Source organism: Odontesthes bonariensis, chromosome 9 (genome assembly GCF_027942865.1).
Source record: "Odontesthes bonariensis isolate fOdoBon6 chromosome 9, fOdoBon6.hap1, whole genome shotgun sequence".
Taxonomy (NCBI): domain Eukaryota; kingdom Metazoa; phylum Chordata; class Actinopteri; order Atheriniformes; family Atherinopsidae; genus Odontesthes; species Odontesthes bonariensis.
The window spans coordinates 9,557,336-9,569,446 of record NC_134514.1 but is presented as its reverse complement, the minus strand read 5'-3'; the positions used below and the strand labels follow the sequence as shown (position 1 = coordinate 9,569,446).

The 12,111-nt window shown below is 42.0% G+C and overlaps 1 protein-coding gene across 8 annotated transcripts in view; it reads left to right on the top strand.

Annotated features, from left to right (window-relative positions):
• The window catches only part of sptbn4b (spectrin, beta, non-erythrocytic 4b), a 95,819-nt gene that overhangs the window by 23,367 nt on the left and 60,341 nt on the right, over positions 1–12,111 (top strand). For all 8 annotated transcript variants that reach the window (XR_012770292.1, XM_075473024.1, XM_075473023.1 and 5 more), the window contains exons 10-19: positions 906–1,023; positions 1,107–1,265; positions 1,629–1,931; positions 2,201–2,351; positions 3,594–3,730; positions 4,328–4,477; positions 5,301–5,669; positions 5,750–5,964; positions 6,046–6,183; positions 10,769–11,009. Coding sequence is in view for 7 of the 8 variants with exons in the window: in XM_075473024.1 (XP_075329139.1) it covers positions 906–1,023; positions 1,107–1,265; positions 1,629–1,931; positions 2,201–2,351; positions 3,594–3,730; positions 4,328–4,477; positions 5,301–5,669; positions 5,750–5,964; positions 6,046–6,183; positions 10,769–11,009 (1,981 nt within the window). In the remaining variant the exon portion in view is untranslated. The remainder of the gene's footprint in view (positions 1–905; positions 1,024–1,106; positions 1,266–1,628; positions 1,932–2,200; positions 2,352–3,593; positions 3,731–4,327; positions 4,478–5,300; positions 5,670–5,749; positions 5,965–6,045; positions 6,184–10,768; positions 11,010–12,111) is intronic.

The window sequence follows — 12,111 nt, the reverse complement described above, 5'->3', positions numbered from 1 at the left end:
CAAGGGTGACCCAACAAAACATGGGAAAACCAAGAAACAAAAAGACAAAAACTCATAAATCGTGACAGTTCGTATATAAGCAGTCTTTTTCCAAGTGGTCTGATGGTTTGATTTGTTTAAACAATACAAAATAGAGCAGAAACAACTGAGTCTATGAAGGAAACAGCTGATCTGGAGTTGCCTCCGGCTTTGTGTGTTTGGCGTTTGGTAATTTTCTATTTGAAACGGTAACTTCTTAAGTCTCAACATGAGTAAAATCACACATTGTGGAAGTGAACCTTTTGTGTGCATGTAAACACTCACAAACTGCACTCGAGCTCAGAGTCACTGAGCCCTGAGCTTGTTGTCCACCGTCATCAGGATCAGCGTTACAAGTCTGCTGGCAGCTGTGATGATACACACAGACACACAAACACGACATGATACAGTTGTCCCCGTTTAAAGTCGGCTTTAATGTTCAGTGGACTGCTGTCCAAACAGTCGACTCACCCACGGCCAGCAGATTACTTCTGACTTAAGATTAAACTTCATACACACAACTCCCAGAAGACTGGGTTTACTACATAAGTGTGCCCTCATAATGACGACGCCCTTCTCTGAAAATTGGCTCATTTAGAGATGAACGTCTTTGTGTGTGTTCTATTTAAAAGACAGTTTTTTAGAAAATGTCACTGTGATTAATAGCCATGGTTCTGAGCATCAGAGCAGCCGAAGGAGCATTAAAGTCGTCTGTCTGCCAGCACTCCTGCTGTAACTGTCCCCAGAGACTGAATACCTGCCCAACTTTTTGTAGCATCGTCGCGGTGTGCCCCAGAGTCTCAGGTTAACTTTAACTAAGCTGGAAGTGCTTTGAGAGCGCCTGAAAGACGAGATGACTTCCTGAAGTTCCCCTTTTTCTCGCCCAGGTTTCAGGAGAAGGGGAATCTCGAGGTCCTTCTCTTCACCATCCAAAGCAAACTCCGAGCCAATAACCAGAAACCCTTCGTGCCTCAGGATGGGAAGCTCATCTCGGACATCAACAAGGTCATCCACCCACCAGCTGCGTTAAATTATGTAGACTACTTCATTAACATCATTAAACACCTTTTTTTATTCTCATCATCCAGGCCTGGGAGAGGCTGGAGAAGGCGGAGCATGAGAGGGGCGTCGCTCTCCGCAAGGAGCTGATTCGTCAGGAGAAGCTCGAGCTGTTGGCTCAGCGGTTCGATCACAAAACCACCATGAGGCAAGCGTGGCTCAACGAGAACCAGAGACTCGTATCACAGGTAGGCAAATCAGAGGGGCAGGTATGTGACTGTGTTCCCTCGACTTCAAATCAATAACTTATTTCACCAAATTTAGACATTTTTAAATCCAGGTTAAAAACATTTCTTTTCTCATGTGTCAATGCATGAAATCTGCACGATGTCTTTTAATTTATCTGGACCGTTGCTTGTTTTTAAATTCATTTAAATTGTTTTATTTGTTTCTCTTTATATTATTTTATGTATTTTTAATGCTTCTTCCACTCCCTGCTGCAATGCTTTTATTTTATGTGAAGCACTTTGAACTGTTTTGTACATGAAATGTGCTATACAAATAAATTTGATTTGATTTATTCTCACTCCTCCACCTTGAATTTCATTTAGGACAATTTTGGCTACGACCTGCCAGCAGTGGAGGCGGCAATGAAGAAGCACGAGGCCATCGAGGCAGACATCGCCTCGTACGAAGAGCGAATCGGTGTGATTGTGGAACTTTCCGCTGAGATGGAGGCAGAAGGATACTACGACATCCGACGTATCTTGGCGCGTAAAGAGAACATCCTGGGCCAGTGGAGTCTGCTGAAGGAGCTGGTGGCTGGCAGGAGGACCCGGCTGGAGAAGAATCTGGCCCTGCAGAAGACCTTTCAGGACATGGTCTACATGATCGACTGGATGGAGGACACGCAGGTACTGGAGGATGTGTGTGTGTGGGATACGTAGGTTATAGAAAGGTGAGAAATGATGGAGTCAGAAAGAAGTGGAGGAAGATTCTGCGAGTTATCAAGAGTGAAACTTAGATTTAGACGGAGACAGAGACAAAGCAGGAGGCTGTGTGTTGTTTTTGGACTTTAAGGGAAATGTTCGAATGATCCGTCCGATGTTTTGTGGCTTTTTGTCATCCCTCCATTTTTCTTAATCTCTCTCTCCTTTCCATCTCTTTTTTTTTTTCCTCTCAGGTGCAGCTGCTCTCGAAGGACTTTGGGAAACATCTTCTGGAGGTGGACGACCTGCTGCAGAAACACAGCCTGCAGGAAGCTGACATTACCGTGCAGGCCGAGAGGGTCGAGACGCTCAACACTGCTGCGCTCAAATTCACCACGATAGAGGGTACACACACACACGCACGCATGTACGCACGCACACACACACACACACACGGGGTTAGGTTTAGGGTTAAGGGTGAGGGTTAGCCCTAGTTTCTGACACACCTCTGATAGAGAGGCGGCTGCGTTGCATGAAGCAGTAACACCAAGAAGGCCCGTCTGCAGAGTCATTTATATTCATCTCCTTGGCGTGGAGACGTAACTGCCGCGTTAACGAGCCACTCCCGGCAGTACGTTGTTCAAACAGCCACATGTGGACTCGTCTCTCCAGCTCCGGCCATCTTGCTTTCAGCCCGCGTTTAGCTTCTTGGTTAGCATATAGTTGTCACGAACCCAGAGTGTCCTCTTGCAGCTGGAGATAGAAATGTTTACTCCTTGGTTCATGTCAGTCAGTATGAATTTAACATTTAAAAACATGTTAAATTATATATATTTTGATATATAAGTTGCAGGACCAGACTTTTTTATATGTATATATATATATATATATATATATATATATATATATCTGGTGCCAGATTCAGTCATTATTTGCACCCGATTCAAACCCTGTTTTGATATTTAAAGGTTTTTTTCTGATGCGATAGGATCTGAAAAGCATGGACACAAAGAAATTGATTTTCCCATTTGGAACGTCACCCCTGATGTGTGGCAGCTTTTTGGATATAAAACATATTCTGACTGAGGAGCTTCACAAAAGCAAAGCAACTTTTTTAACAATGTTTTGGCACTAAAGTTTGATTTCTTTGGCATTTATTTTTATAAATCATAGCGATCATATCATAGCGAACCCAAATCCATCCTGAATCTGAATTTGAATTTAATCGCAGATCGGATTGTGTCCCAAATTTGGGAATTGGAAATGAATCGATTCAGGAAATCAGTAGTGATACCCAGTAAGAATGTTTTATGTTTCTCTTTCTGTTTTGTTTTGATTTGCCCTGTTTTTTTGTTTCCTGCTTCACAAAAAGAATAAAATATCAGTGAAAGAGAAAAGGGGGGTTTGCAGTTTTTAATTGATCTGCATTTTATTGGCCTTTATAATGTATAATAACAGCATGTAGTCAAAAAGGTTATAAAAGAGGTAAAAAGAATGATGTATGAATTACTCCCTCATGCTTGTTTCCTTAAGATGTTAAGATGTATTTAACTTTGACGCATTTGGAAAATTGATATTAGCATAATCGCTCAGAGTTGTAATAATTGTATTTTTCTTTTAATGGTCTTTAACATTTCTGTCACCCAGGTTACCAACCATGTGACCCACAGGTGATATGTAACCGTGTCAACCACGTGTCTTCCTGTCTGGAGGAGCTGAAACAACTGGCAGCTAAAAGACGCGCAGAACTGGAGGAGTCCAGGCAGCTGTGGGCCTTTTTCCAGGTAGGACGGGTTGTGGATCACGTGCCTCTCGTTAAGCACTTCTGAATCTGAAATGCTTGTCGGATGTGTCAAACCGCTTTGAACAAGTTCTTTGCTCCAGAACTAAGTACAGAACATTCTGAAACTGATATTTTAACATTACCATCCATTTTAATACCTTCCAGAGGAGATTTTTAGCTTTTGATAGGTTGGACAGTGCAGAATATAAGCTTCTTTTGGTTCAAGCACGCTCACTTGTTATGTAAAAGCATTGGTTCACGTTCATTATTTATGATTTAGTTGTGATTTATTTAAATCTTCCCAAAGACAGAATTGAACGTAATTTTCTGAAAAGCTCCAGATCTGTTGTTTTTACCGTCGAATCTGTTGCATGTGCTCCGCAGGCCACTGTTTAAAGCTCAATGTCCTGTAAGTAATTTGATATAGTCGTATTAAGCTGAGTGATCTAGCTGATTAGAGACCATAAAGCTGTGACGATTTGGCTATTTCACCTCTTTCTTGGTTTTCTTTTAAGAATGAGTTTAAGGTTTTAAAGGTTAAGATGTTCATTTGACTGAAACACTCGATATCTTCTCTGTCCGTGTCTCGTCCCGTTAGGAGCTGGAAGAATCTGAGGCCTGGATCCGGGAGAAAAGCTCCATCCTGGCCGCTCAGGGTTACGGCAAAGACCTGAGCAGTGTGCTGAGGCTGCTTCAGAAACACAAAACGCTGGCCGGAGAGCTGCTGGCTCATCGGTCGCTGCTTCAGGTGTGTGTTTTCTCTCTGCACGGGTTGAAACTGCACCTGTAAGACGCTTCTTTACTGGAACTGCAACATGTTTTAGCTGTCAGAGTTTAATACACAACAAGCCTAAGAAACAGATCAAGTTTGAACGATCAGGGCTTCCAACTGGTTTATCTAAGACTGTTTCTTTCCATGAATCTGCAGACAACTTAGTGCAGACTTTTGTCTTGTTGTTGCTTTTCACAAAAACAGTGGGAGCTTCTGCACAGAAGTGCCATAAAAAAGAATAAATCTGTTAAAGAATAAGTCAATAATGAGGAAATATATACTGAAATAAACAAATAAATATGGAAATTTGAATACAAATAACAAAACTAAGGAACAATATGGAGCATTTTGTATTAATTTTAGAGATATTTTGTTTATTTATGTATGTATATTAATTTATTTCTCGTTATTATTTTCCATTTTGTTTTTTCGACAAACGTCTCGCTGCAGTTTTAAATCCAGATATTTATCACTGTTACTTCTAGTTTTCGCTCTACACCAGTCGGATTTTGAAAAGACTCCGCCTCCAACTCCCCTGAGCCAATCAGATTTGATCCGCTTCCTCCTCTCCGTGAACTTTGTTGTTATTTCGCCTTAACTGTGCGTCAAAGTCTGTTTCGACACACATTTGAGGTGAAAAAATAGACTGTGTGGTAACGGACACATAATAGAAAAATATTATCATATAGAAAGAAACATATGACCTAAGTAAGACTGCTGTCGCTTTTAAATGAATCTGACTGGCCATGAGGATGCTTAACGTTTTCAGTGGTGATATCATCACTTCCCTCTCGTCCAGAACACCATGAAACGGGGGAAGCAGATTCTGAGTGAAAAGAGCTTCGGCACAGCGGGGATCCAGGAGCGCATCATGGAGGTTAAAGGCGAATGGAAGCGGTTGGAGGACCAGGCGGCGCAGCATCTCAGCCACCTGCAGGAGGCGCTCAACTTCTTCCAGTTCTCCACGGAAACGGACGACCTGGTGGCCTGGCTGCAGGACGCTTACCGCCTGGTCTCCAGTGAAGACTTCGGTCACGATGAGTACTCCACTCAGTCCCTGCTGAAAAAACACAGAGGCGTTACCGAGGCTATCGACAAACACCGCTTACACGTGGTGACGCTGCGCAAACACATGGTGGCGCTGCCTCTGCAATACCGCGAACAGGAGGTGGGTGGAGCCACGATAGGACGTTTTTTTTGTCCCCTTAAAGTCTTTTTGTCACCGCTCCTCTGCTGTCTCGTCTGCAGGAGGTGCAGATGCGGATGGGAGAGGTGGAGCAGCTGTACACGGAGGTCGCCGAGGTCGCGGTGCTCAGGCAGCAGTGGCTTCACGACGCGCTGGCCGTCTACCGCATGTTCAGCGAGGTCAACGCCTGCGAGCTGTGGATCGATGAGAAGGAGCAGTGGCTGGACAAGATGGAGATCCCTGAAAAACTGGAGGACGTGGAGGTGGTGGCGCACAGGTGAGGAGGCGGGAAAGGAGTCACGGAGCCTCTGCATGCACGTCTCTCCTCCTTCTGTGACCCACGCTCCCGCTTTTCTAGGTTCGAGAGCCTGGACCAGGAGATGAACAGCCTGATGGGGCGGATCCTGGACGTTAATCAGATAGTTCAGCAGCTCCTGGATGGAGGTCATCCATCTTCTGCGGAGGTCCGAGGCTGTCAGGACCACCTCAACTCCAGGTACTGAAATAATGCTGACGCGCAAGCAGCAGCGATTCCCAGAATTACTTTTCCTAGAACTTCTATAGGCAAGGCAAGGTATCTTTATTTATACAGCGCATTTCATACCACAGGCAACTCAATGTGCTTTACATAAAGACATTCAAAACAAAGCAGCATAAAAACAAGCAATTTAAAGAGAATAAAAAATAGAATAAAAATTAAAACACACAGTTAAAAGCAATCAAAGAAGAAGGGAAAAAGAAAAATATAAAACAATTAAGAGGATTTATAGCATTATGCTTTAAAATTATTTAAAGACAAATGTTTTTAACCTGGATTTAAAAGTGCTTACAGTTGGGGCTGATTTCACTTCTGCTGGTAGTTTGTTCCAGTTGTGTGCAGCATAACAGCTAAAAGCTGCTTCACCGGGTCTAGTTTGAACTCTGGGCTCCACTATAGCCCTCCTATAACCACTGGTACGACTGCACTTCTGACATGCAACAGCCTCACTGAACACACTGAAATACGACTGAATGAAACTCAAAATCTCAATGCTGCCACTCACCCAGTAAGGAAGAATTTACTAACAGAGAATAAAACAAAGTAACAGATTACAGTAACAGACGGGGCTTACAGCTTCAGTACTAAACTGTCATAAATGCGCTTACCACCAGCTAATAATAATAAAAACCTCAACAGTACAATGCTAACCCTCAACAAGAATATCCTTTCTGTCCACTTTTCTGAAGAGCAGCATCTGAACTGACTGACCTGAAGCCAGCTTTACTGCATGTGTGTCTCCGAGGAGGGTGGAGTAGGTGGGAGGAGGGGTGGATGGAGTAGAGTCAGCTGATGCAGAAAGGAGGAGACGCCGAAGGAGTAATAATTTATAGGGTTGTGTTATTTCTCATGGGAATTCATCCAGCATGAATAAAGACGCTTTACTTTGTATTTTGCTGTGATCTTTGATAATTAGAGTGTTTTGAGCTTCAGTAAGACGCTGAGCTGCTAACAGCATGTTAGGATATCTTCTGCAACAGTCCCTCTTTTCGTTACCGTCGTCTAACCGGGACGTTTTTGCTCGTCTCAGCCGTATTCATTGACTAGCGTTACGTCTGGCAGCAGTCTTGTGACCTTGGCACACGGAGCTGATCTCAGGGCGACCATCTGTGCTGGCTTCCTCCTGCAAGACGAAGCCCGCCGAGAGCAATTGTCCAAAAATATAACAAAATAAGCACTTGATGCTACTCGTCACCGTCTGTAAAACTGTGTGGCAGGTGCAGGGCCTTAAATGCATCATATCTTTATGAACACCTTTGTTTCTGTGTTGCTTTTCTATTGCAAGAAAACATGAGACGCAATAGAAAAGGTTATAATCTGGTCACTGACATGGAAACATTGTCCCTTTTTTCCCCCATTTCTCCCGGCATAGTTCCTCTTGGATTCTTATTTTAAGACTTAAATGTTCCATGTTCTGTGTTTCCCCTCCATCCATCTTGTGTTTGAGCTTCCACCTTGAACCATTTCCTCTTAATTGCGTTTTTACAACAAATATCGGACCTCCTTTTGCACAATATCGACCTTTATATTATCAAAACGCAGAGCTATAAAAGCTATAACATTTGCACAAATATCATCATAGTACAATATAATGTAAATTATCCATATACCCTATATTTCTTATTGGTTCAGTCTGCTCAGTTAAATTTATTTTTACCTTTATTGTTAAATGTACAAATCTGTTTTTATTTAGTTTACTGATGTTTATTATTATTACTATTATTATTATTTACCCTACTCTTCATACTGTAGATTTGTATATAGCTAATGTTTATTTCTCTGATGTTTATTCTAGACTATAGATTTGTTTATAGCTGATGTTTATTCTCTATTTTTATTCTATTCTATTTGCTTGTTTTTCCTTTGTTTACATATATTTTATACTGTACGCTGTTGCAACACAATAATTTCCCAAATTGGGATGAATGAAGTATTTATCTATCTTATCTATCTATCTATCTAAAAGTCGTAGTTAAAGCCCAGAATTATTTTTAATAGTCATATGAACAACCCCCCCAAAATGATGACTCTGATTCAGCCCTAAATACTGAAAAAAAATGCATAATAACTTGAATTATTATATATATTCTGCTGAGGTTAATCGATCAAATCATTTAAAAATTATGAGTTATTCCTATTAAGCAATTAAATTCACTCATCAGCGCGCATTGTGCACACTTTATAGCTCACCCAGTTATGAAACAAAAATCTAAAAGGGCATTTAAAGACAATGGCAGAATCAGCCGAGATTATCCATAGATATTAAGATAAGAAGACATCTCTGAGGTCAGTGTCTCTGAGCTGATTTCCTGCCGGCCTACTGAGCACACTGTCCGCCTCCTGGCGTCTCTACCATTACCTCATTTCAGTCAGAAGGTTCGAGGGATTTTTGGCATGCGGGTGAGTGGTGGGTCTCTCTTGGCTGAAGGGATCTGGATTGAGACCTGCTGGTCTGGAGGAGATTCAGGAGAACATATTGCATGACGATATGTTAGGCAGACGAGGCCTGGTCTGAAACAACAGCAGAACAGAGAGCAAACGACTGTTTTATACAATTCAGAGCAGATTGAAGCGGAACATAACAGCTTGTCGTGCAAGTTAAAATGCATGTTGATAATGATGCTGTTTTTTTAAATGTACGTAGACATGGTAAACTGTCAGGCTTCGGGTTTCTTCATGTGGTTGGGAGCCGAGGAGAGGCAGTAAAACGACAGGTTTTTATTAAAATAAGCAAAAGGGCGCCGCCAAGGAAGGATGTAAACTAAATTTATTTTTTAAATTTATTAGATTAGATTTAAAATGTGATTATGTTTTTCATGATAATGAGGTCAACAGTACCAAAAGCTCAGATTAGATCCAATAAAACCAAAACCGAGGATTCCTCCTGAGTCTGCTGCCATCAAAATGTCACCAGAAACTTTAAGTAATGACTGGAAACATTGTTTTTTTTTCTCCTAGAAACAGTGAAGCTGCTCTGACTTATACAGGTTGTGCTTGTTGATTTAGTTTCTTTGAGATTCTTGTATAATCTTGAAATTACTTTAGACCCAGAATCTGCCTTATGGACACTCCTTTTAAACCTTTTTAACCTTTTCATACTTCTACAAAGTGCTTCACTTTATGTGTTTGTCTTTAACACAGGGCCCATTACTTTACATGGACTCTATATATGGTATTCAGCTCTTTTTCTCTCTCTCTCTATATATATATATATTTATATATCGGTAAATGAGGCGTACTGACACCCAACCTACTGAGTCACAGCCACACCATCACTGTTCCTTCAGGGTGATAATTACTGTTTGGAAGTTTCTGTGTTGGTAACCCACAGGAGACAATCCACAAATATGCAAGAAGTGACAGAATGATTTGGAGATATGATATATACTTATTTATAAGGCTTCTTAAACCGGGACCTGAGTCCTAATTTCGTACCGTAAACATGTAAATGTGAGCTGGTATGACAAGAAAAGTTCCTTGAATCTACGTCTGGATCAGGTTTTCCACTTTTCTATTCAATTCAACTATTTTATTTAGTTATATAACGCCAAATCACAACAAAGGTCATCTCAAGGTACGTCAGGGCAGGTACAATCCAATTCAAGCCAATTATGATCCAATTCATTGTAATGGCATCAATTTAATTAAAGTCTAATTTATATAAAGCCAATTTTAAAAGTAGCCAAGCTAAGGAAACCAACAGATTGCTCAGAAACTTCTCTTTGATCCAATCTCCCGTCCTGAACGTGCACGAGGCGACTGTGGAGGAAAAAAAACTCCTTTTTAACAGGAAGAAACCTCCATCAGAACCAGAACCAGGAAGGGCGGCCATCTGCCTTCACCAGCTGGGGGTGAGAGGACAGGAAAGGGGGGACAACAAGCTCCATAACACCAGGCCAGGGATACCTGCTGAGAGAGAAACACTAGCTAATGACAACAATGGAGAGTAAAGAGAGGTGCATCATGGGAGGTCCCCCAGCAGTCTGGGCCTATAGCAGCGTAACTATGGGATGTTTCAGGCTCACCTGAGCCATCCCTAACTATAAGCTTTATGAAGAAGGAAAGTTTTAAGCCTGATCTTAAAGGTAGAGAGGGTGTCTGCTTCCTGAAGCCAGACTGGTTCCACAGAGAGGGGCCTGATAACTGAAGGCTCCGCCTCCCGTTCTGCTTTCAGAGACTCCGGGAACCACAAGGAGACCTGAAATATTTATGGGCCCTACAAAAACCTCCATAATGTTCCAGTTTTTCAGAGAAATCTGTGCTCATCAGACCCCTCACCTGTCACCAATTAATCTGTAAATTGTAGGAATATTTTCTAAATTACACAATCAAATTATTATCGTATTTTAGAAAATCTCCCACGTTGTCTTTTCATGTTTCTCAGATGGCATTACAAAAAAATATGGCCAATCAGTGAATCCCGTCAGTTGGAAATAAAAGCCAACTTGTATAAAGGAAGAAAAATACTGCTGTTTTAAGGTTAAATTTGAATATTAAAGCGAATCTCTTCTGATATTTAATCCTTTTTGGTTTGCTGCTGCAGGTGGAATAGCATCGTGGAGCTGGTGGAACAAAAGAAAGATCAGCTGGACTCCATGTTACGCCTGCAGAATTACCTGCTGGAGTGCGCAGAGATAAAGTCGCAGATCCAGGAAAAGAGGAAAGCCATTGATGCAACCCAGTACATGGGCAGCGATTTGGGAGGAGTCCTCGCTCTGCAGAGACGCCTTTCTACGATGGAGGGAGCCCTATCTGTCCTGGAGCCCAAACTCCTACATCTGCAGGTACTGGAGCTACAGGACGAACATTTAAGGGAGGCAGGTTTCAGGCTTTCACTTTGGAAAAGAACAGAAGCTGATAATTAACAAATGTAACCTTCTGGCCTCTCCCTTTATCAGGGGTCGCCATAGCGAGTGACATTTTGTACTGGATGTTGGTTGATATTACTCCGCCACCGCTAAGAAAATAGTGCGAGCATGAACGAGCTGCCAAATAAAACACGACAGAAGCCACTTTTCGCCACGAAATTTGATATGGATTACCAGTGCACACCAGTAACCACTCCGGTGAGTTGATTATTTTGAAAACGGACGTTTATTGTGCTTTTACGGACCTTTCTAGACATGCGCATGACTTGCCATTCTGAAGCAGGTTGAGAAGAATCAAAATTAGGCAAATACCGGAGACAGCAGTAAACATCAAAAAAGCGGTGAGGGGGGTTCTAAAACATTGCAGACGACTCATAAAAGAGGCTTAATGTTGAAAATACCACAGTTCCCCTTTAAGGTCCTTATTTGAGCAAGGGTAATTATCCAAGTATATATGGCGTGAGTAAAAGGAATCATTGGCACAAAGCGTTTCATACATGATAGGTGGTGCTGTACTTATTTCAACTGTCGCTAATAGAGCCACTTCCTGTTGACCTCTTCAACAACAACAACAACAAACTCAGGCACTCGAGAAAGATGGAGAACGCAGAGCAAGATGAAGCTACGTCCCTCTACATTTGGTCTGTGATGAGCTGCTTGTTGCACAAACGCGATGCCCAACGGAGCATTCTCCATCGCGTTGTTTGTTTCTTTCCGACGGCGACAACAACAGTAATATCGTCTCCTTTGACTTCCGGGTTACGACTCCGGGAAAAAATCTCGAGCATGCACAGAACGCAAAGTCCAATTCACCACGTGCTTCACCGTCTACAAGCAGGTTTAGTGTGACTTTCAACCGAGTTATTAGTCAAACTAAGGTGTATACATGAACTTAATAACTAGTCTTATTGTTATTTAGCCATTAAGCTATTCTTTACAGTGCCATGTAACCCCACTGACTCACACCTGAGAGTCACCAATTAACCTAATGTTTCTGGGTGGGAAGAAGCTGGAGTAC